This window comes from Salmo salar, chromosome 19 (assembly GCF_965601325.2).
Source record: "Salmo salar chromosome 19, fSalSal1, whole genome shotgun sequence".
Classification (NCBI taxonomy): Eukaryota; Metazoa; Chordata; class Actinopteri; order Salmoniformes; family Salmonidae; genus Salmo; species Salmo salar.
Genome location: NC_138309.1, coordinates 52884849 through 52910313, shown reverse-complemented (window position 1 = coordinate 52910313; position 25465 = coordinate 52884849). Strand labels below are relative to the sequence as shown.

The window sequence follows — 25465 nt, the reverse complement described above, 5'->3', positions numbered from 1 at the left end:
CCTGGTTTAGATCTTATCTGTCGGAAAGATATCAGTTTGTCTCTGTGAAGGGTTTGTCCTCTGACAAATCAACTGTACATTTCGGTGTTCCTCAAGGTTCCGTTTTAGGACCACTATTGTTTTCACTATATATTTTACCTCTTGGGGATGTCATTCGAAAACATAATGTTAAATTTCACTGCTATGCGGATGACACACAGCTGTACATTTCAATGAAACATGGTGAAGCCCCAAAATTGCCCTCGCTAGAAGCCTGTGTCTCAGACATAAGGAAGTTGATGGCTGCAAACGTTCTACTTTTAAATTCGGACAAAACAGAGATGCTTGTTGTAGGTCCCAAGAAACAAAGAGATCTTCTGTTGAATCTGACAATTAATCAGGATGGTTGTACAGTCGTCTCAAATAAAACTGTGAAGGACCTCTACTCTGGACCCTGAACTCTCTTTTGAAGAACATATCAAGACTGTTTCAAGGACAGCTTTTTTCCATCTACGTAACATTGCAAAATTCAGAAACTTTCTGTCCAAAAATGACGCAGAAAAATTAATCCATGCCTTTGTTACTTCTAGGTTGGACTACTGCAATGCTCTACTTTCCGGCTACCCGGATAAAGCACTAAATAAACTTCAGTTAGTGCTAAATACGGCTGCTAGGATCCTGACTAGAACCCCAAAAATTGATCATATTACTCCAGTGCTAGCCTCCCTACACTGGCTTCCTGTTAAGACAAGGGCTGATTTCAAGGTTTTACTGCTAACCTACAAAGCATTACATGGGCTTGCTCCTACCTATCTTTCCGATTTGGTCCTGCCGTACATACCTACACGTACGCTACGGTCACAAGATGCGGGCCTCCTAATTGCTCCTAGAATATCTAAGCAAACAGCTGGAGGCAGGGCTTTCTCCTATAGAGCTCCATTTTTATGGAATAGTCTGCCTACCCATGTGAGAGACGCAGACTCAGTCTCAACCTTTAAGTCTTTACTGAAGACATATCTCTTCAGGGGTGTGAAGGTGAACGGAAAGGCTGGAGCAACGAACCGCCCTTGCTGTCTCTGCCTGGCCGGTTCCCCTCTTTCCACTGGGATTCTCTGCCTCTAACCCTATTACAGGGGCTGAGTCACTGGCTTACTGGTGTTCTTCCATGCAGTCCCTCGTCCCTCGGATGGGGCCACAGTGTCTCCTGACCCCTCCTGTCTCAGCCTCCAGTATTTATGCTGCAGTAGTTTATGTGCCGGGGGGCTAGGATCAGTCTGTCACATCTGGAGTATTTCTCTTGTCTTTTCCGGTGTCCTGTGTGAATTTAAATATGCTCTCTCTAATTCTCTCTTTCTCTCTTTCTCTCGGAGGACCTGAGCCTTAGGACCATGCCTCAGGACTACCTGGCTTGATGACTCCTTGCTGTCCCCAGTTCACCTGGCCGTGCTGCTGCTCCAGTTCCAACTGTTCTGCCTGCAGCTATGGAACCCTGACCTGTTCACCGGACGTGCTACCTGTCCCAGACCTGCTGTCCCAGACCTGTTCACCGGACATGCTACCTGTCCCAGACCTGCTGTTTTCAACTCTCTAGAGACAGCAGGAGCAGTAGAGATACTCTCAAAGATCGGCTATGAAAAGCAACTGACACTTACTCTTGTGTTACTGACTTGTTGCACCCTCGACAACTACTATGATTATTATTATTTGACCATGCTGGTCATTTATGAACATTTGAACATCTTGGCCATGTGCTGTTATAATCTCCACCCGGCACAGCCAGAAGAAGACTGGCCACCCCTCATAGCCTGGTTCCACTCTAGGTTTCTTCCTAGGTTTTGGCCTGTCTAGGGAGTTTTTCCTAGCCACCGTGCTTTTACACCTGCATTGCTTGCTGTTTGGGGTTTTAGGCTGGGTTTCTGTGCAGCACTTTGAGATATCAGCTGATGTAAGAAGGGCTATATAAATACATTTGATTTGATTTGATTTGTGCCCTCTCATGCCCAGGATGCACGACTCAGCTAGCTGTGAAACCACCACATGAAAACCCCTGATCATTCAGACATCACAATTCTAAATTAACGTCACTGTCCTTCAAAGGCGCATCAAAAGTGGGCAATGTCGAATACAATATATTACCAATATGTTTTAACGTTTCCATTACCTATTGATTCATATTACACAAATATGTGGAGTTAATTCCACTTTTAAGTTAAGTATTTTCATCAAAATCCTTAGAATGACTGTGATGATGTAGTGAAAAAAATAGAGTGAACAAATGTGAACGATGATGAAGGCCAGTGATGAAGATGAGTCTAGCAACTTTCAGACGCTGAGGTCCAGGGTGAGGAATCAATCCCGATTTATGGCATTGTCTGGATGGCAGACCATATAATGGATATCATAAAAGTTAAACACAGCCTTATCCGTGGCTTTCTCAGAGGCGGGAGGCTCCCATAGAACCCTGGGAGCACGCACACCGCCGGGGGTGTGAAGACACATTAAAATTTGAGTCGACAAAATTAATGTTGCTGTGTGAATTAAATTGTCGTTTTTGGAATGTGTCAAGAGTTCATAAAGATTCGCACATTTTCTTAGGTCTGTGTTTTATTGTTTTTAAGTGCTATGGATGTATTTTTAAAGAGTTACTGTGTTAATTAGTTCAAAGAGGGTGCACTCCTTTCATTTAGATTAGAAAAGGTTCAAGAATGCATATGGTGTTTTTATGCCCTTTGTTTGTTTTGGCCAAGCAAAGTGATGAGAGATACTGATATTTGGCGCTCTGGGGAAAATAAAAGATGGGTGGAAACTTTGTTCATGGAGTTATTCTAAACCAATCTCCACGTGTAGCGTTCCGTTACACTATAGTGTGTCTTTTTTCCTACATATATGACTCCCAATCAGGAACAACGATTCCCAGCTGTTCCTGATCAGGAGTCACAAGACACACAGAACATTCAAACACACACACAAGACTGCCATGTCCTGACCCCCAAACTACTACAACTCCATCTACTGGTCAGGACGTGACACATTGATCGCAAGATATTTAGCTCTTTGTCTCTCAGCCTGTTAATATTAGGGTTATCTTGGACACATGTAACTTATAGTATTCCGACTGGTGACGCAAGTCTCGTTACCTTTTTTTTTTGTTGCTTGGGGTCATTGTCCATTTGGAAGACCCATTTGCGACCAAGCTTTAACTTCTGACTGATGTCTTGAGATGTTGCTTCAGTATATCCACATCATTTTCATTCCTAATGATGCCATCTATTTTGTGAAGTGCACCAGTCCCTCCTGCAGCAAAGCACCCCCACAACATGATGCGGCCACCCCCGTGCTTCACGGTTGGGATAGTGTTCTTCGGGTTGCAAGCCTCCCCCTTTTTCCTCCAAACATAATGATGGTCATTATTGCCAAACAGTTCTATTTTTGTTTCATCAGACCAGAGGACATGTCTCCAAAAAGTACGATCTTTGTCCCCATGTGCAGTTACAAACCGTAGTCTGGCTTTTTTTATGGCGGTTTTGGAGCAGTGGCTTCTTCCTTGCTGAGCAGCCTTTCAGGTTATGTCGATATAGGACTCGTTTTACTGTGGATATAGATACTTTTGTACCTGTTTCCTCCAGCATCTTCACACGGTCCTTTGCTGTTGTTCTGGGATTGATTTGCACTTTTCGCACCGAAGTACGTTCATCTCTAGGAGGCAGAACGCGTCTCCTTCCTGAGCGGTATGACGGCTGCATGGTCCCATGGTGTTTATACTTGCGTACTATTGTTTGTACAGATGAACGTAGCACCTTCAGGCATTTGGAAATTGCTCCCAAGGATGAACCAGACTTGTGGAGGTCTACAATTTTTTTTATGAGTTCTTGGCTGATTTCTTTTGAATTTCCCATGATGTCAAGCAAAGAGGCACTGAGTTTGAAAGTAGGCCTTGAAATACATCCACAGGTACACCTCCAATTGACTCAAATGATGTCAATTAGCCTATCAGAAGCTTCTAAAGCCATGACATAATTTTCTGGAGTTTTCCAAGCGATTTAAAGGCACACTCAACTTAGTGTATGTGTCACGTAGAGTAGGCCAGAAGGCTAAACTGGAAAACCTAACCTCTATAAAAAATAAAAAGATGGCGGAGCCGCAAAAGTTCTTCTGTGCAACGGTGTTTATTTACATAGTGATTCCGGAACAAAACAACAGTACTGCCATCAAACGTATACCTTATGGGACAGCTTAAAAACAAAGCTGCCCCACCCACAGCTCAATCCAAAATGCCCCTCCATGAACTGAAAGAGAGGCTCCTTTTGTAGGGGTAGCCCCTCCCCTCAGAACAATTAACACTAATTAATTAAGCAATTACCTATTCAACATACAGTTTCCATTTATCTAAACATACCAAAATATATACATTGCAACACGTTTATGAAACAACATCACTATATAACATTTACAAAATTACATCACTACCGACAGTGTCTTCCAATATGCCCGTTTACATTAATGAGCCATTCCGGACAGGCACTACAAAGTAAGCCCAATTCCCTTAGCTCGGGTCCTTATCCAGCATACCTGGAAGCTACAGAGATGGAGAGAGAGAGGAACAGAACAAACAACCGCGCTCATCCATAACATCGATAAGTATACTAAATATTGCTTATATTAATATGAACACCTGTCTTTATTTCTTTATACCCTAACTGGTTACTGAAGTAAGTGTGAAATGTATGTACTAAGATAGAGACGTTAACTTGTGTGTCGACCCACATTGTTAACTTATCTGATAACGGAGCAGGGAGGAGTGATGAATGTGTGCGTGCGTTAAAGTACCAAATGCTGCCCGCGGCCAGTGACGGACTTCTACGTCACATTACCTTCCTCCTCTCCTGAAGCGACCAGGTTCGGGAGTCTGGATAGGTAGTCTGCCGTGACATTTTCTTTTCCTGCCTTATGACGGACACAGAACCTGAAAGGCTGGAGCTCCAGATACCACCTGTTCACACGAGAATTCCGGTCCTTCATGGTCTGGATCCAGGTCAGTGCTCTGTGGTCTGTGTGCCGGTCAAATTCCCTCCCAAGAAGGTAGTAACGGAGGCTATCTAGGGCCCACTTTATAGCCAGGCACTCCTTCTCGATTGTCGAATACCTGGTTTCCCTCGGCAACAGCTTCCGACTCAGGTACAGTACAGGAAGCTCTTCTCCTGGTTCCCCTTGGGCCAGTACAGCTCCAATTCCCACAGCCGAAACGTCCACCTGCACGAGAAACCTCTTCTGAAAATCAGGGGTCTGGAGAACAGGGAATGAGCACAGTCGTTTTTTCAGTATCCTGAAGGCTTCCTCACACTCCTCAGTCCACTTCACAGGGTTGCTGGCCACCTTTGAAGTGAGGTTGGTTAGAGGGACAGCGATGGTCGAAAACTGCGGAATGAATCTCCGGTACCATCCTGCCAGACCTAGGAAGGACTTCACCTGTGTCTTGGTTCTGGGTTGAGGGCTGTTCCTGATGGACTCCACTTTGTCCACCTGAGGTCGAACTTCACCCTTACCCAGCTGGTAACCCAGATACTTAGTCTCCTGTTTTGCCCACTCACACTTCAGGAGGTTAAGCGTGAGGCCTGCATCATGGATCTTCCCCAGGACTCTGCTAAGATGCTGTATGTGCTCCTCCCAGGAGTGGCTGTAGATCACCACGTCATCCAAGTAAGCAGCACAGTAATCGTCACAGTCCTGGAGGACCTTGTCCATAAGCCTCTGGAAAGTTGCAGGGGCCCCATGAAGGCCAAACGGCATGACCTTAAACTGGAACAGGCCCATCGGTGTCCGGAAGGCAGTGTAGGCCTTGGATTGTTCGTCCAGGGGCACCTGCCAGTACCCTTTGCAGAGATCCAATGTGGTGATGTAATGAGCTCTACCGATTCTCTCCAGTAAGTCGTCAATGCGGGGCATGGGGTAGGCATCAAACTGGGAGATGGCATTCACCTTACGGAAGTCCATGCAGACACGCAAAGAGCCATCCTTCTTTGGGAAAATGACAATAGGGCTGCTCCATTCACTTGATGATGGCTCGACAACATCCATCTCTATCATGGTGTGGACCTCTTCTTTGAGGGCTACCACCAGCCTCTCAGGCACACGGTAAGGATGCTGGCGGACAGGGTTCTGGCCAGGCTTCAAACGAATGACGTGTTCCAGGACTTTGGTTCTTCCTGGCCTCTGACTGAAGAGGGCCGGATACTTGCCAAACAGCTGCTTCAGCTCATCTTGCTTGTCTTCTTCTAGGTGAGCCAGTATGACCTCTGCTCGTCCTTTCCATGCATTTTACATTTTACATTTTAGTCATTTAGCAGACGCTCTTATCCAGAGCGACTTACAGTAGTGAATACATACATTTCAATTCATTTTCTTCTTTTTTTTTTTTTTTTTTTGTGCTGGCCCCCCGTGGGAATCGAACCCACAACCCTGGCGTTACACACACCACGCTGGCGTTGCAAACACCATGCTCTACCAACTGAGCCACAGGGAAGACTATGCCATGCCTCTGTGACCCCATCTGACTCGTCCTCTTCTTCTACTCTGCGGACCAGAAAGGACTTTACCTTGGAGAGTTCCCCTTTCTCCTCCCAGGCCTTGAGGAGGTTCACATGGTAGGTTTGCTTCTCCTTACCCTTGTCCGGGTGCAGCACCTCGTAGGTCACCGGGCCCATCTTCCTCCCGATTAGGTACGGCCCTTGCCACTGCGCAAGGAGCTTGCTGGTAGACGAGGGAAGGAGGAGCAGGACTTTCTGTCCTGGCTCAAACGCTCTGTGGCGAGCGTGCTGGTCATACCCTCGCTTCTGGGCCTTCTGGGCTTGCTGAAGGTTTGCCCTAGCTTCCTCTCGGTACCGCTCCAGCCTGTCTCGCATCTGGAGAACGTACTGGACAATCCCCTGTCCTGAGGTAGCTACTGGGGAACCTTCCCAGCACTTCTTCAGCAGGTCCAGTGGTCCCTGCACTGGCCATCCATAGAGGAGTTCGAATGGTGAGAAACCTGTCGATGCCTGAGGCACCTCCCTGTAAGCAAAAAGCAGAAAGGGTAACCACTTATCCCAGTCTTTACCAGTGTCAGCCACAAACTTCCTCAGCATATTCTTGAGCGTTTGATTGAATCTCTCTACAAGCCCATCCGTTTGGGGATGGTAGGGAGTGGTCCTCAAGCCTTTAATGCCCAGCTGTCGGTGGAGTTGAACCATCAGTCGTGAAGTGAAGTTTGTGCCTTGGTCCGTCAGGATTTCATCTGGGATTCCTACACGAGAAAAGAGCTGAACAAGAGCACTGATTATTTTTGGAGTGGTTATGGAACGGAGTGGGAAGGCTTCTGGGAACCGGGTGGCATAGTCACAGATCACCAATATATACTGGTAACCTGCACTACTCTTCTCCAAGGGTCCAACAATGTCCATTGCAATTCTCTTGAATGGGGTAGAGATAACTGGCAGTGAACATAGAGGAGCCCGGTCAGACCTACGGACAGCACTGGTTTTCTGCCACGTGGGGCATGTTTTGCAGTATGTTTGTACATCAGTATACATGGAGGGCCAAAAGAAACGGGAGCCTAGCCTAAGATAGGTCTTATGTTGCCCTAGATGGCCTGCCCATGGAACTGTATGTGCAAGGTTGAGAACAAGTGGTCTACATGTAGATGGCACCACTAACTTCCTGCTATCTGCTTCTGACCCAAGGTAGAGTATGTGGTTGTCTACTGTGTATATTCCCACACATGAAGATTGGCTGTCCCCAGCTAAGGCCTTATCAAATAAACCTTTCAAGGTTGCATCAGACTTCTGCAGTGTAGCAAAATTTTGTGGAACTTCCCATTGCACTTCTAACCCAGACACATCAGCAACAGGTACAGGGGTTCCCACATACTTCTCAAGACGCCGCTGGCGGCGTGACTTTCTGGGCCCTTTGGTTCCCCCCTCACACAGACTATCACACAAGTCAGGCAGAGGTTGTAAACCAGCTTTGGCCTGTGCACGAGTGACAACTGAACATGACACCTGAACATCAGACTGGCAAACTGACTGCTCATATAGCTGACCCCCCACACTTCCCAACAGATCAGAGAGTACAGGCACATCCCTCCCCAAAATCATCTCAAAAGGTAGCTTCTCCATTACCCCAACTTTGAGGAGGTATTTCTGACCCTGAATCTCCACTGGGAGTTCAGCTGTGGGCTGCTGTGACTGGTCACCATGGACACATTGGATCAGTGTCTGGTGACCGTAATCAATGTCATTAACAGGTACATTACATTTTCTGATCAACGACAGGGAACTGCCGGTGTCAATCATTGCAGTAAGACTTTTACCATTCACTTTTACAGGTACCAAGACTGACCCTTCCCCAGTCTGTCTATTCGGAACACCATCCCCCTGCCTGGGCACATAACAGTAACCTGAGAGCTTGGATTTACGTAGCGGACACATTGAAGCCTTGTGCCCCTGCTGTCGGCAGTAAAAACAGGTCAGACCCCTCCCATCAGAGCGAACTGCATAATCCCTTACCTCCCTCCTCCCAGACACATAACCCCCAGAGTTACCTCCACCATCTCGGGTATCTCTGATGTCCCTTGTGTCTCGGAGACTCCTTGGAGCGGGTGCTGCAGGTCGTGGTGGCCCCCCTTTACGTGCATTATGGTACTGCAGCGCAAGCTTGGCCGCCATAAGCCCGTCCTTGGGCTCGTGCTCTCGAACCCAGGTTCGAATGTCGTGTGGTAGAACTTGTAGAAGTTACTCGAGGATGATGACCTCACCGATCTCGTCCTGTGTCTTCTCCTCTGGTCGAACCCATCGTCGGTAGAGACCCTTGAGGCGGTGGTACGTCTCTGTCGGTGACTCACCCGATGGCGTCGATGCAGCTCTAAAGCGTTGACGGTAGGTCTCCGAGGAGATGTCGAACTTCATCAGCAGCGCTTCCTTCAAGCCCTTGTAGACGTTGGACAGCCCCTCATCCATTGCTGTGTAAGCCTCTAAGGCCTTGCCCGTGAGCAATGGGACAAGCCTGCAGGCCCACTCTACCTCCGGCCACTGCCACGTCTTGGCCATTCGCTCAAACCTCAGCAAGTAGTTTTCAATGTCCTCCCCCTGCTGGTATGAGGGCATCTTTGGCTCCTTCCTCAGGAATGCTGGAAGATGAACGTTAACACTGCTGGACTGGTCTCCTGGTGCTGGGGCTGGCCTCATTACTGCTTGGGGATCCTGCTGTGGAGTTGAAGTTCCTGCTGCGTCGAGCCTTTGTCGTCCTGGTGTTGGCAGACCCAATCTTGGGCTCTCACTGACGAGTTCCGCTTGGTGAGGAGCTGTGAGGATAGATTGGCGTAGGCCCCGAAACTCCTGCTTGAGGTCTTCGTCCCTCTTCTCAAGGCAGGTGAAAAGTTGCTGGAAAAGGGCTACCATGGTTGGGTGTGGTTCTGGTCCCCCAACTGCTCCTTCAGTCAGCTGGTCTCTTATTGCTGTATCTGCTGGTTCAACCGGTAGTTCAAACAGTTCTGGTTGTGTTTGGCCCCTTGGTCGGGCTCCTAGTTTCTCATAATTAACCTCTTCACCAGAAGATTCCATGGTATTCCACCCAGTTTCAACTTCAATTACCTTTTATGACAGTTGATGCTGCTGCTGAGAACGCAATCCTGTACGCATTCCTTTACCTCTCTTGTTGGAATTCACTGATTTGCGGTGCGCCATCCCACTGCTGCCACCATATGTCACGTAGAGTAGGCCAGAAGGCTAAACTGGAAAACCTAACCTCTATAAAAAATAAAAAGATGGCGGAGCCGCAAAAGTTCTTCTGTGCAACGGTGTTTATTTACATAGTGATTCCGGAACAAAACAACAGTACTGCCATCAAACGTATACCTTATGGGACAGCTTAAAAACAAAGCTGCCCCACCCACAGCTCAATCCAAAATGCCCCTCCATGAACTGAAAGAGAGGCTCCTTTTGTAGGGGTAGCCCCTCCCCTCAGAACAATTAACACTAATTAATTAAGCAATTACCTATTCAACATACAGTTTCCATTTATCTAAACATACCAAAATATATACATTGCAACACGTTTATGAAACAACATCACAATATAACATTTACAAAATTACATCACTACCGACAGTGTCTTCCAATATGCCCGTTTACATTAATGAGCCATTCCGGACAGGCACTACAAAGTAAGCCCAATTCCCTTAGCTCGGGTCCTTATCCAGCATACCTGGAAGCTACAGAGATGGAGAGAGAGAGGAACAGAACAAACAACCGCGCTCATCCATAACATCGATAAGTATACTAAATATTGCTTATATTAAATATGAACACCTGTCTTTATTTCTTTATACCCTAACTGGTTACTGAAGTAAGTGTGAAATGTATGTACTAAGATAGAGACGTTAACTTGTGTGTCGACCCACATTGTTAACTTATCTGATAACGGAGCAGGGAGGAGTGATGAATGTGTGCGTGCGTTAAAGTACCAAATGCTGCCCGCGGCCAGTGACGGACTTCTACGTCACAGTATGTATACTTCTGACCCACTGGAATTGTGATACAGTGAATTATAAGTGAAATAATCTGTCTGTAAACAATTGTTGTAAAAATTACTTGTGTCATGCACAAAGTAGATGTCCTAACCGACTTGCCAAAACTATAGTTTGTTAACAAGAAATTTGTGGAGTGGTTGAAAAACAAGTTTTAGTGCATGTAAACTTCCAACTGTATCTAGGCAAGTCAGTTAAGGACAAATTCTTACTTTTCAATGACAGGCTACCCCAGCCAAACCCTCTCCTAACCCGGTCGGCACTGGGCCAATTGTGCGCTGCCCTATGGGACTCCCGATCACGGCCGGTTGTGATACAGCCCAGGATTGAACCAGGGTCTGTAGTGACACCTCTTGCACTGAGATGCAGTGCCTTAGTCCGCTGCGCCACTTTGGAGGCAATAACCTATGGATGAAAAGTGAAAACATTCATAATTTCCCTCCTATTATGCTGGTAATAGGCTGGGGGAGTGTGACAACACGTTCACAGCCATGTTGTTAAATCAATCAAATTTAAAAGGGAAGAAGTTGCTATTGTGAAGAGCAGGCAATAAGGAATTAAAACAGACACTTGTGGATATGACTTAGAGTTATGAACTTGGTTTCATGATAAGTACATTTTTTGCATGATGTGGAGTGGTTTTAGTGAACTTCAGACATTTTCGAATTTTTTGACATTTTAGTCATTTAGCAGACGCTCTTATCCAGAGCGACTTACAGTAGTGAATGCATACATTTCATACATTCATTTTCAATTTTTATATATTTTTTTGCTACTGGCCCCCCGTGGGAAACGAACCCACAACCCTGGCGTTGCACACACCATGCTCTACCAACTGAGCCACAGGGAAGACGTAAGGTTCTTATACTCTTTTCTACCTGAGAGCAATTAGTTAATCTACAATTTGTGGCACTTAGCAACAGTGTAGTGCTGTAGGTTTGCCAACCTGTGCTAGTCTCGTAAATCCCAGACCTGGAATATTGGTACATTGTGGGAGGTAACCCGTCTGTCTAGAGAGACTAAACCTGTGCCAGTAAAAAGTAGGTTATGACAGTGGTTTTTCGGTGAATTTTGCACTGCCCGGAGTACCCCTGAAGTACCCCCTCATGTGCATTTTACCAGTAAGCCTATGATCTCATGAGTGTTCTGAAGTGGATAGGCCAAATACCTCCAGGGGTCCTAGTACCCCTGGTTGGGAACCACTGGGTAATGAGAGCCAAGGAGTCACAGCTGAGGTATTCGGACAGCTGTCATGAGTGGACATACCTAGGCCCTATTGTGACCTCGCTTGCAAGTACTGGTACTCTACAGATGTAGGATCTTAATCAGATCACTCTTTTGTTGCTGAGAATTTCCCTGCACCGCAGGAAATGTAGATGAGCTTTATCAGTTACATAAATTCACCGAAAACACGCACTAGCACACAGTTATATTAACAGTATTCCGCTTTTCATGTAGCCTCTTTTTGACCAGATAACCAGCCTAACCACAGCTCAAGCAACATTATGGACAAAAAGTTTGGAATAATTTTGCTGCGACACTACAGGTGAAATTAAAATCCTATGCCTGTACGTGTTTTCAACCAGTCCACGCTCAGGTACATTGGGTTTATATCAATATTACGTTCAGTTCTCAGAGTACAGCAAAGGCACACAAAAATGGGAGCACCTTTTTACTCTGCTTGTCGACACCCTACCGTTCTAAGTCGAGCCCCCTGCTGTGGCAACCCAACCTGTCCAACCCTGTTCGTCAATCAGCACTGGTCTGGCATGCCTCTAAGGCATTCTGAATGCGATAACTGGCTTTTTTCCAGTTGCAATCCAAACTATGAATGTACACATTGTCACTTCAGAAACCGGGCGGTTGGTGATCTGATGAATGGCGGTGACCTTTATAAAGTGTTCTTAACATGCCTCCGATGGCATGTAGTGAGGTGTTATATGGCCTTGATCAGACAGATATGAAGGTGGCCCCTGGCTATTGAGTTCTCTGGTCTACGTTTGGCCTGATTCTTGACCTGGACCCACCTTGAGGTGTGAGACAGAGGAGGGCTGTCAGTCACTCGGGGCCAAACTGGACGCACACAGCTGTCTGCTTGTAGGAAGGTCAAATAGATTACTGAGAGACTCAACCTTCTGATCAGCCATGTGATGTGATTGCGTCATCTACAGTCTCTGTGGTTTATCATGTGAGTATGGTTGCTGACTGACTGGCTCTCTGATAACCTTTATGATAGGAGTCCATTCTCAGCTGGCTACAGTACAACATTGTACATAGACTAGAGAAAGACTACAGAGACTGTCTATACATAGATGCTTTTAGAGGTTCCTAGCAGCAGCTGGGTCCATTTAGACTACAAGAGAGCAACCCAGATTTAAATGGAAGGCTAGTAGTCATTTTATTTCTGCTGGGGGACCCCTCCTGTGATTGGGGGACTGGTCTATATTTTCACAAGCTTGGCTACTGCTTAACACTTTGCCTATTTAAAGCATTAGTTCATCACGTCAACTATGCTAATAGGCTTCTCCGGAAGAACATAGTGCACATGTTTAAAATCAGCAACAGGCCACATGATTAGTAGGTTTTCTAGAATGCAGGATAACTTACAGTGCATTCAGAAAGTATTCAGACCCCTTGACTTTTTCCAGTTTGTTACGTTACAGCCTTATTCTGAAATGGATAAAATAATTCAATCTACACTCAATACCCCATAATGACAAAGCAAAAACAGTTTTTTGTACATTTTTGCAAATGCATTTCAGATAAAAAAATGAAATATCACATTTACATAAGTATTCAGACCCTTTCGTATGTTTTCTAGAGTGCAGGATAACTTAACCACAGGAGGTTGATGGCACCTTAATTGGGGAGGATGGGCTCTTGGTAATGGCTGGAGAGGAATAAGTGGAATGGTATCAAATACATCAAACACATGGTTTCCATGTGTTTGATGCCATTCCATGCGCTCCATTCCAGCCATTATTGTGAGCCATCCTCCCCTCAGCAGCCTCCACTGAATTTAACTGTGACTAAATCCCCATGTCCGACATATACATTCAATGATGAGATGTAAATAGTTATCTATGCAGTATACTTTAAATAACTTCCATTACATCACAGTTGGTGGTATGCACTGCAACTTCACTTCCTCACTGTTGGGGAGAACTATAAACAGTTGACCTGGGCTCATAAATCAAAACAACCGATTGCCCCTGTTAGAGAAGCACAGGCAGTCTTTCTTTAGTGTAAGTGTCCATTACCTGAGGAGAAAGAGTGATGAGGGAGGACTCAATGTAAGGCAAGATCGTCTAAGCATGGTAACCTTTGGTTAATTGGACACCACATGCAACAGGAGCGACACATACAACGGATCTCTTTCAACAAACACCTTATTTTTATTATCAAGATCATTTTAGAAGAATCATACAGTCCATGAAATGTGGACATCCTGAGCGAGCTAACTACCACACAAGTGTCAGCACTTTACAAAAAATATCCCTATACAACAGCATTAAATCACGACATAGTTCCCGATACTGTACATTTCATGAATCCGTCTCATCGTTTTAACCCGCAGGTGTGTGAGGTCCAACAAACTCATACTTGCCTTGATATCAATCGTGATCTCATTGGTGTTTTGTAACTATTTCATACCTCTCCATACAATATGCCCACTGTACCAAGAGATGTAATCTGTACCGAGAGGCATGACCGACAATGTGGGAGTAAGCAAACAAGGTACACAGTAAGTCCCCACATCAATAAAAGCCATATACCAGCACAACTACTGTATTTCTTTATTTATTAAACTAGACAAGTCAGTTAAGAACAAATTCTTATTTACAACGACGGCCTAGGAACAGTGGGTTAACTGCCTTGTTCAGGGGCAGAATGACAGATTGTTACCTTGTCAGGTCAGGGATTCAATCTAGCAACCTCTCGGTTACTGGACCAACACTCTAACCACTAGGCTACCTGCCACCCCAACATGATAAAACCTTACCGAAGCTTGATTTCCTTTCATGCTCTACATGAAAACATCCAGAAAGGGTCGTCTAAAAACTCTGCTCACGAACAACATAACAGAAACGTCTTCCAAATGTTCCAAAACTTCTGAGACCTCTGAAAACAAAATATATTAGTATAAATACCAACAAGATAATATCTGTGTTCATAATTTACCATCAGACTCGGAATGATTTAAATCTTAGGCCTGAAAAGGCCTTTGTCAAAGAGAGGCGGTACAGGAACTCTGTTCAGGAGGAGAGATGGGCTCTGTCACTTTAAGAGCGGACACCACAGTACTGGCAGACTGTTTGTCTAACTATTTTATCACAGACCAACCCAGCCCTGCTCTGACCTACATTCAACCTCTTACTTTAATAAACAACTCCATTGTTAATGGACTGGGCAGAACATTTTCTATGTCCATTTTGATATCCAAAAGGCAAAGGTATTTATAGCACAAACGGGAGAGCTTTGAAGGTTATACTTGTAATGTAACTTTTCACTCAATATTCTACAGAAACAGATTTGTTAAGTATATTGTTAAGAAATACTGAGGCTGAGAGATGACTGGTAGCATGTCTGAACATGTTCAAATATACACACCCTACTGACCACGAACCAAAGATAAATGGCAGTTTAACCATTGTCGTTATCTGAGTTCACTCCAGTCCAAATCCCTCCGCATTTGAAATGGCAATAGTTAACTTCTGCTTCAGTTCTTTTTTGTTTTTGTATGGTGGCAGGCAGATCTGGTTGAAACATGTGTGAGATATAGGCAACCTGGAAGGAAGAAAAGGTCAACGATAAATTCACGTTTGTTCACAGTTGCTGTTCTGTATAAATCAAATGCGACTATAGCAACTGAATAAAGGAGGTCGGCTTTTAGTACTTTCCAACATGTTTACAATGAATAAGAAAGAACACAGTGAGGACATCTGCAGTATCTCACCAGTCGGTGGAGGCATCAATCTTGGAGATCTTGAAGTTGAGGTCGGCCATTCCTCCCACGGGGACGCGGTCACTTCCTGTTGAGAAGTGGAGCAGCCTCTTCTGGAACTTCAGAGGGAAGCCCAGCACCACGTCCCAGAACGCCCTGACCACGTAGACGGAGCAACACATTAGATGATTTACTTTAAGTTTAAGGTTAGGCACAATCATTAGGACCTACTTTAATTAGAAAAGTAATTACAAAAGAATATCTAGTTAACAGAAGAAAAGAAAGAGAAAATCAGGACAGAAGAAAAAGGATATCAAAGTGAAACAGTTCTCTAAAGACACAAGAGACAATAATACAAGAAACAACACTTCTGTAGCTTGTCAACTATGTGTCTGTCTATCCCTGTTCTCTCCTCTCTGCACAGGCCATGCAAACGCTTCACACCGCGTGGCCGCTGCCACTCTAACCTGGTGGTCCCAGCGCGCACGACCCACGTGGAGTTCCAGGTCTCCGGCAGCCTCTGGAACTGCCGGTCTGCAGCCAACAAGGCTGAGTTCATCTCAGCCTATGCTACCCTCCAGTCCCTAGACTTCCTGGCACTGACGGAAACATGGATTACCACAGATAACACTGCTACTCCTACTGCTCTCTCTTCGTCTGCCCACGTGTTCTCGCATACCCCTAGAGCATCGAGCCAGCGGGGTGGTGGCACTGGAATCCTCATCTCTCCCAAGTGGACATTCTCTCTTTCTCCCCTGACCCATCTGTCTATCTCCTCATTTGAATTCCATGCTGTCACAGTTACCAGCCCTTTCAAGCTTAACATCCTTATCATTTATCGCCCTCCAGGTTCCCTTGGAGAGTTCATCAATGAGCTTGACGCCTTGATAAGTTCCTTTCCTGAGGATGGCTCACCTCTCACAGTTCTGGGTGACTTTAATCTCCCCACGTCTACCTTTGACTCATTCCTCTCTGCCTCCTTCTTTCCACTCCTCTCCTCTTTTGACCTCACCCTCTCACCTTCCCCCCCTACTCACAAGGCAGGCAATACGCTTGACCTCATCTTTACTAGATGCTGTTCTTCCACTAATCTCATTGCAACTCCCCTCCAAATCTCCGACCACTACCTTGTATCCTTTTCCCTCTTGCTCTCATCCAACACTTCTCACTCTGCCCCTACTCGGATGGTATTGCGCCGTCCCAACCTTCGCTCTCTCTCTCCCGCTACTCTCTCCTCTTCCATCCTATCATCTCTTCCCTCTGCTCAAACCTTCTCCAACCTATCTCCTGATTCTGCCTCCTCAACCCTCCTCTCCTCCCTTTCTGCATCCTTTGATTTTCTCTGTCCCCTATCCTCCAGGCCGGCTCGGTCCTCCCCTCCTGCTCCGTGGCTCGACGACTCACTACGAGCTCACAGAACAGGGCTCCGGGCAGCCGAGTGGAAATGGAGGAAAACTCGCCTCCCTGCGGACCTGGCATCCTTTCACTCCCTCCTCTCTACATTCTCCTCTTCTGTCTCTGCTGCTAAAGCCACTTTCTACCACTCTAAATTCCAAGCATCTGCCTCTAACCCTAGGAAGCTCTTTGCTACCTTCTCCTCCCTCCTGAATCCTCCTCCCCCTCCCCCCCCCTCATCCCTCTCTGCGGATGACTTCGTCAACCATTTTGAAAAGAAGGTTGACGATATCCGATCCTCGTTTGCTAAGTCAAACGACACCGCTGGTCCTGCTCACACTGCCCTACCCTGTGCTTTGACCTCTTTCTCCCCTCTCTCTCCAGATGAAATCTTGCGTCTTGTGACGGCCGGCCGCCCAACAACCTGCCCACTTGACCCTTTCCCCTCCTCTCTTCTCCAGACCATTTCCGGAGACCTTCTCCCCTTCCTCACCTCGCTCATCAACTCATCCTTGACCGCTGGCTACGTCCCTTCCGTCTTCAAGAGAGCGAGAGTTGCACCCCTTCTGAAAAAACCTACACTCGATCCCTCCGATGTCAACAACTACAGACCAGTATCCCTTCTTTCTTTTCTCTCCAAAACTCTTGAACGTGCCGTCCTTGGCCAGCTCTCCTGCTATCTCTCTCAGAATGACCTTCTTGATCCTAATCAGTCAGGTTTCAAGACTGGGCATTCAACTGAGACTGCTCTTCTCTGTGTCAAGGAGGCTCTCCGCACTGCTAAAGCTAACTCTCTCTCCTCTGCTCTCATCCTTCTAGACCTATCTGCTGCCTTTGATACTGTGAACCATCAGATCCTCCTCTCCACCCTCTCCGAGTTGAGCATCTCCGGCGCGGCCCACGCTTGGATTGCGTCCTACCTGACAGGTCGCTCCTACCAGGTGGCGTGGCGAGAATCTGTCTCCGCACCATGCGCTCTCACCACTGGTGTCCCCCAGGGCTCTGTTCTAGGCCCTCCTATTCTCGCTATACACCAAGTCACTTGGCTCTGTCATATCTTCACATGGTCTCTCCTATCATTGCTATGCAGACGACACACAATTAATCTTCTCCTTTCCCCCTTCTGATAACCAGGCGGCGAATCGCATCTCTGCATGTCTGTCAGACATATCAGTGTGGATGACAGATTACCAGCTCAAGCTAAACCTCGGCAAGACGGAGCTGCTCTTCCTCCCGGGGAAGGACTGCCCGTTCCATGATCTCGCCATCACGGTTGACAACTCCCTTGTGTCCTCCTCCCAGAGTGCTAAGAACCTTGGCGTGATCCTGGACAACACCCTGTCGTTCTCCACTAACATCAAGGCGGTGACCCGATCCTGTAGGTTCATGCTCTACAACATTCGCAGAGTACGACCCTGCCTCACACAGGAAGCGGCGCAGGTCCTAATCCAGGCACTTGTCATCTCCCGTCTGGATTACTGCAACTCGCTGTTGGCTGGGCTCCCTGCCTGTGCCATTAAACCCCTACAACTCATCCAGAACGCCGCAGCCCGTCTGGTGTTCAACCTTCCCAAGTTCTCTCACGTCACCCCGCTCCTCCGCTTTCTCCACTGGCTTCCAGTTGAAGCTCGCATCCGCTACAAGACCATGGTGATTGCCTACGGAGCTGTGAAGGGAACGGCACCTCCATACCTTCAGGCTCTGATCAGGCCCTACACCCAAACAAGGGCACTGCGTTCATCCACCTCTGGCCTGCTGGCCCCCCTACCTCTGAGGAAGCACAGTTCCCGCTCAGCCCAGTCAAAACTGTTCGCTGCTCTGGCACCCCAATGGTGGAACAAGCTCCCTCACGACGCCAGGACAGCGGAGTCAGTCACCACCTTCTGGAGACACCTGAAACCCCACCTCTTTAAGGAATACCTAGGATAGGATAAAGTAATCCTTCTAACCCCCCCCCCCCCCCCCCCCTTAAAAGATTTAGATGCACTATTGTAAAGTGGTTGTTCCACTGGATATCATAAGGTGAATGCACCAATTTGTAAGTCGCTCTGGATAAGAGCGTCTGCTAAATGACTTAAATGTAAATGTAATGTAAATGTAATTAAATGCACCATCTGGGATATTTCCTGCTGTTCAATGGTCATTTAGAAACTCAGGATTGTGGCTTTAATATCTATGAGACATCAGGCCTTTTTACACAATGACTGATTTGATGATGGGTTTACAGTACCTGATGGTTGGGTCAGTCTTGCTGTAGCCCTCGTACTGGGCTGCCTTCTGCAGAGAGCTCATGTCCAGGTTGGGACTGCCACACACCAGGATCTCCACCTCCTCGGGCCTCAGTAACTACAACGAGAGGGACAAGACACAGAGTCACTATCGCAATAGTCTGACAAGTAAAACTGCAGGATATGAAACTACAGGACACAATGGGATTCCAGTGAAACTGCAGGATTTCACAAGACAACCAGTGTTGTACCATGGGAGTTTGTCCATTAAAACCTGCCTACTGCATGACACAAGGCAAGGAGTTACTACCATGTTGGTCTGAATCATGAATCCCTGTTCATTGACCCAATATTGCACTAAAATTTGCATTTAAACAGAGCAGTGTATGACTATGGTAGTGTCATGCATGGACTGTTGTGTCACACACTGTCTAAAGTATTAATCAGACACATTATGCAAGCATTATCAAGTTGCAAACTTGATACATTTTGCCTCATTTTGCAAACCCTAATAGACATTGTTGCATATTTTCTCTGTATTACTCTGTCCTTGACCACTTTTCAGTCCCATGCACTCTTCCCAGCTAGCACATTTGGTTCCTTGGATGTTGTGGGAATGTACGTTTTTGGTTTTCCTTTGGTTCTGGGAACGAAGCTGAAAGTCTAAATGTGTAATGTAAATGTAGTGCTATGTATATTTATGTATATTATGTACTTTATTTGTTGTGTTGTTTCCTGTTTGAATCTCAGGAACAGTAGCCGCTGCCTCGAATCCGAATAAATACTAAAAGATAGAGGATAGCGAGAGTTTTGTTGATGCTGAGAATGGAATGTGTATGTTTTTAAATAATATTCTTTGAACTTTCTTTGAACGTTACTAATGTTTTCTTGTGTTTTTTATGGAAAGTTTTCTTAATGTTCAGAGAACATTAATTAAAATAGAACCTGCAGAAAACGTTATGCTGAAGTACTGAAATTCTGACAGAAAAATATTGTTTCAATGTTCTCTGAACGTTCTGAGAACATGACTTCAAATAGAACCATGAGGAAACCTGTAGAAAACGTAGTACTAAAATTCCCACCGAAGAAACATGGTTCTCAGAACGTTATGTGCTAGCTGGGTATTCTGCATCATTCCCAGAACATTGTGGCAAGGTTATATGCCAAATAACCATAGGACAACCACGCTCTCAGAAAGTTGTGTGCTAGCTGGGTTATCACATCATGACTCCACTTTATCCAAACACACCCAGACAGCAGTGTCAGGCAGTGCACACTCTGCAAGACTGCCTCACAGCAGCACAGTTTCACCTTGTTCGTGAAGTGCAAACAGAAATGCAACCCGATGACTAGCTAGAGCAAGCCAAGCCAATGGCAAAATCCAGCCGAGGTATAGAGTTACTGAAAAATCTGGGATCGACCAAACTGTGGTCTGCCACACCCCTTTTCACTCTCTTCCCCATCTTTCCTCTCTCCCCTCACCCCACTAGACAGCCAGTGAGTTATTGCTGTCACAGCAGTATTGCATAATTAATGCAAGCGTAGACAACCATTGAGTAACTGTATCAAGGAGCTGGTTTGAAAGCCGATTGCATTCACTGGCGTGGGGCCATGTGGGGGCTAAAGCTGACTTTTCCTACATGTACAGTACATGTTTCCGTCCCACTTTCACTGACCAGCATGAAAATACATGTACAATATGAGCCTGTTCATATGAGCATGCACTGCCTTGGAAAGCTAAGAGGAAAAATCTCCTGAGAGAACTAATAGATTGTACTAACAGAACTAAAAATAGAAGCAGTACTGCATATATCTAACTACTGGCAAGTTCTATGTTGGTGCTGGTGCAACAAGACCATATTAAGTAGCAAGTCCTACCAAGATTGAAAGAGGGATTTTGTTTTAGTCTCAGTGCAAAAACAAAAAGCTCAGGGACATTTGTCATTTGAGACCCTGTCAAGTTTAGTCATTGCGACAAATGACATACCGGTAGTATTACTGATTCTGATATTGCACGGCATTGTATTCTGTTGAAAATTATATTCCTGTTACATTCTGATGGGTTCTTAGTTCTAAATTGAAAATATGAAGTATCCTTATTCATGTCACTGAGGGAGAGAGGGGAATTTAGACCTTTTACATTCTGTCAGAATATGTTATTGTTGGACATCAGGGATCCTATGGGGAGGAGTGAGGAATTTGGGACCGAGGTCAGGTCAGACGAAGTAAGGAAGAAAATATATCACTAAGGTTCTATTAGCAATAGAGATGTATTGGCTGTTCATATGTGTAGGAGACTCAGCATAGGAGAAAGGGTTAAATACCAGTACTCGTGTGAATATGTTTTTGGTCTTATGCAGATGTATGACCCAGCGGGTGAATAAACTTGGTTTGAGCTTTACGAAGCGTCCGTGAGTTTTTTACTCGGTTAATTTAGAACCCAACAATGCATATTAGATTCCTATTTTTGTGTTTCTTTTCAATCTACATTATCCAAAATGGATAGACTCAGCATGCATGCTAAAATTGCTGCACCGGGAAAATAATCGAATGAATGTTTAACTGTGGTTTGTGGTCGGTTCAGCTGTGGCATAAATACCAACTCTGGCATTCAGTGACACGTTCAGCAAACAGATAATTGAACAGTCAAATATTTGTTTTTGCAAGTGCAGCAGAGTCCTTGCCCAGACAGATACCAATGACCGCAATAAAACAATGAGGGAAATTTCCATCGCTGTCAGCTCATCTGAAAGTTCACTACATACAGTTAATTGCAGTACTCCAGTCTGTTTTAATCATGTCAATTTTAATTGATTCTAATTGATTGATTACTTGGTGTAGTCCAGGGGTACTCAAATACTATTTGAAAAGGTCCAGTCACACAAATGTCCTAGGTGGAAAAGGTCCGGATTGATATTGTCATTTATCAGTGTAGTAACAAACTCCAACCCCAACACAAGCACTGTCCAAGACACACACTGATTACACTGTTCTTGTTGTTAGAGAGAAAATGTTGTACTTTTAAAGCTTATTTCCTGCTATTCTACATTTTGCCATTTCTTAATGTGTTCATATGTTATCTGAGTGACTCAAACATTACAACAAAATCGTATTTTTTGTTGGGGACCCGTGGTCCCGGTTTCTGTCAGCAGGTCAGCAAGGAAACAGTTAATTAACTAATGGGAAAGCAATTGATAACGACCAGAGAGAGCCAGATCTCGCATGTCAAACCATGCAAATCTAACCATAAAGCTGGCCTGGTTCTGCATGAATACAGAAGCTTTGTGGTCTGTCTGATTTATATTCATGGAAGGACGTCACTCTCGTCATTTATTGTGGTTCCCACGTACACTTTCTATAGGCCACTCATACGAGCCTCCCCCTTATGGCCCAAAGAGCCCTGGTTACAGGGTGGAGACAGAGCACACAAAAATCCCTGTTAGGAGGCCTATGTCAAGAGAGGGGGAGGGGAGCTCTGTGAACACATTTAGCAGGCAGCGAGGAACAGTACACTCACTCACACACCCTCATGTACACACAGCCTAGCCCCAACTCCTCATTGCCTCTCTGTAAAATGCAAATGCAAAATGGACCTCACGTTTCTCCCTATGCTGCCTAATCAGGAACTTTCTACATGAGTTGAACACTATTGACACTTCAAACAGGACCAGCTGGCACTGAAATGCAGCACAACAAATTATGTCCTTTCACTTTCAGTGATACACACAAAAAAAAGAATGGTTCTAAATAGTACCAGATAGGGGTTCTTTGGCTTTTAACCCTAGCAGAACCCTTTTTTGAAGGTTCTATAAAGAACCATACTCATAAGGTTCTAAATGGAACCTCTAAGCTGTTATAAATAACTCTTCCCTAAGGTTCTATAAAGAACCATTAAAAAAGTTATATATAGCACCAAAAAAGTGTTCAGCTATGGTTATAACCCTTTTTTGTCACACCCTGATCTATTTCACCTGTCTTTGTGATTGTCTCCACCCCCCTCCAGGTGTCGCCCATCTTCTCCATTATCCCCTGTGTATTTATACCTGTGTTCTCTGGTTGTCTGTTGCTAGTTCGTTTTGTTTCGTCAAGCCTACCAGCGGTTTTCCCTCTGTTCCTGTCTCTCGATTGTTCATGTTTTCCCGGTTTTGACCTTTTCTGCCTGCCCTGACCCTGCTTGCCGTCCTGTACCTTTGCCCCACTTATCTGGATTACTGACCTCTGCCTACCCTGACCGCCGTCCTGTACCTTTGCCCTACCTATCTGGATTACTGACCCCTGCCCGCCCTTGACCTGTCTTTTGCCTGCCCCTGTTGGATTAATAAACTGTTGTTAATTCGACGTTGTCTGCATCTGGGTCTTACCTCAAACGTGATATTTTTGGGGCTATCTAGAACACTTTTTTATGGTTCTTGGTTCCACACAGTTTGTCACACCAATTAGGATTCATTTATTAATTCATTTTGACATTAAAAATCTTGACATTCTCTTTTTGTAAAAACATTTTCTACCCCTATTTTGTGATATCCAATTGGTAGTTACAGTCTTGTCCCATCGCTGCAACTCCCATAAGTACTTGGGAGAGGCGAAGGTCGAGAGCCATGCATCCGCTGAAACATGACCAATGTGTCAGAGGAAACACTGCACAACTGGAAACCGTGTCAGCATGCATGCACCCGGCCCGCCACAGGAGTTGTTATAGCACAATGGGACAAGGACATCCTGGCCGGCCAAACCCTCCCCTACCACAGACGACGCTGGGCCGATTGTGCGCCACCTCATGGGTCTCGGTCGCAGCCGGCTGCAACACAGCCTGGGTTCGAACCCTGTAGTGACGCCTCTAGCACTGGGATGCAGTGCCTTAGACCACTGTGCCACTCGGGAAGCCCAAAAGTCTTGACATTCTTACCATCAAAGCGTCGGAGGCGCACACACTGTGGAAGCCATAGTAGAAGGTAGTAAACTGCCTGTAAATGGACTTATTCAGCAGGAAATCTACGTACAGCTGGACATACTCTGCAAAGAAAAGAATAATCAAACAATCAACTATGAGAGAACAAACAATTGCCACATAGTCTGAAAGGCGGTGTACTGTTCGATATCCCAAGCTACTGCAGGACAGTGGTCTTTTCTCTGGCATCTGTCTACTCCTCACTTACCCTTCCTGTTCTGGTTGGTGACAGGAATCTTATCTCCTCCCGGTTTCAGATTGTAGGACTTGATCACACCTAGTTCTTCCTGCGACACCTAAAATTACATTCATCACATTAGTGGAGCGCTTCCCTTGTGCTGTAACAGTATGTATTATGGTGATGTCAAATATATTATGTTTCATAAGTGTTATTGTGTATAAGAATTTGTGTTTTCCCCACCTGAAAAGTAGTACAGAAGTCCTCCTCCACGTTGCCTTCATAGCTGAGAAGTTCTGCCAGCCCATGAGAAAGATCCTGAAACACAAGATCAAATCTATAAGCATTGCTTTTTATATAGATTGCAACCAATCTTTATGAAGCATATATAACTTATTCTTCTTCTAAATCTGTAAAGAGGAAAAAAGAAACATCTTGCCTTTTGAAAGTGCCACGGTGGAAACTTCTGCCTCATACAGCACAGAACACTATGTTCATAGAATGTTTTATGGAGGAAAATCTGACTTCATTTCATTATTGATACTTCTAATGACTGACTTCACTTTTGCGTGACATTGTAAGAACAAACAACAAGAGCACCATGTAAAGCCTTTGCCACTACACAATGTAGAACACATATTGAGGAAACAAAATAACCATTATATGGTGTATGCATGGTACATGATTTGTTGTTGTTGATTTTATTAGGATCCACATTAGTGCCACAAAGAGGAACTTTGGAAAATGACAACTGGTCCAGAACAAGGCAGCACAGTTGGCTCTTAAATGTACACGTAGAGCTAATATTAAACTACTAGCACACAGCTCAGACACCCATGCATACCCCACAAGACATGCCACCAGAGGTCTCTTCACAAGTCCAGAACAGACAATGTGAGCCACACAGTACTATATAGAGCCATGACTACATGGAACTCTATTCCACATCAAGTAACATAGCAAGCAGTAGAATCAGATTTGAAAAGCAGATAAAAAATATACCTTATGGAACAGCGGGGACTATGAAGAGACACAAACACAGGCACAGACACACGATAACACATGGATTTTGTATTGTAGATATGTGGTCGTAGAGTAGTTGCCTGAGGGCACACACTTAATGTGTTGTGAAATCTGTTGTGAATGTATTGTAATGTTTTTAAAATTGTATAACTACCTTAATTTTGCTGGACCCCAGGAAGAGTACATGAGAGTACAGCTAATGGGGATCCAT

At 45.3% G+C, this 25465-nt stretch overlaps 1 protein-coding gene and 1 long non-coding RNA gene across 5 annotated transcripts in view; one reads left to right on the top strand and one right to left on the bottom strand.

The window, feature by feature from the left end:
• The window catches only part of LOC145862305 (uncharacterized), a 37314-nt gene extending 34526 nt beyond the window's left edge, over positions 1 to 2788 (top strand). Inside the window, exon 2 of the long non-coding RNA XR_014381629.1 lies at positions 1350 to 2788. This is a non-coding gene — a long non-coding RNA (uncharacterized LOC145862305). The remainder of the gene's footprint in view (positions 1 to 1349) is intronic.
• Positions 2789 to 13912: 11124 nt separating this feature from the next.
• The window catches only part of LOC106578970 (putative E3 ubiquitin-protein ligase HECTD2), a 34160-nt gene continuing 22607 nt past the window's right edge, over positions 13913 to 25465 (bottom strand). For 3 of the 4 annotated variants that reach the window (XM_014158308.3, XM_014158307.3, XM_014158309.3), the window contains 6 exons: positions 24475 to 24549; positions 24262 to 24349; positions 24012 to 24118; positions 19108 to 19223; positions 15495 to 15638; positions 13913 to 15325 (listed from right to left, as the gene is read on the bottom strand). In XM_014158308.3, the coding sequence (XP_014013783.1) occupies positions 15205 to 15325; positions 15495 to 15638; positions 19108 to 19223; positions 24012 to 24118; positions 24262 to 24349; positions 24475 to 24549 (651 nt within the window). In that variant the 3' untranslated portion in view covers positions 13913 to 15204. The remainder of the gene's footprint in view (positions 15326 to 15494; positions 15639 to 19107; positions 19224 to 24011; positions 24119 to 24261; positions 24350 to 24474; positions 24550 to 25465) is intronic. The other variant, XR_014381628.1, reaches the window with a different exon arrangement.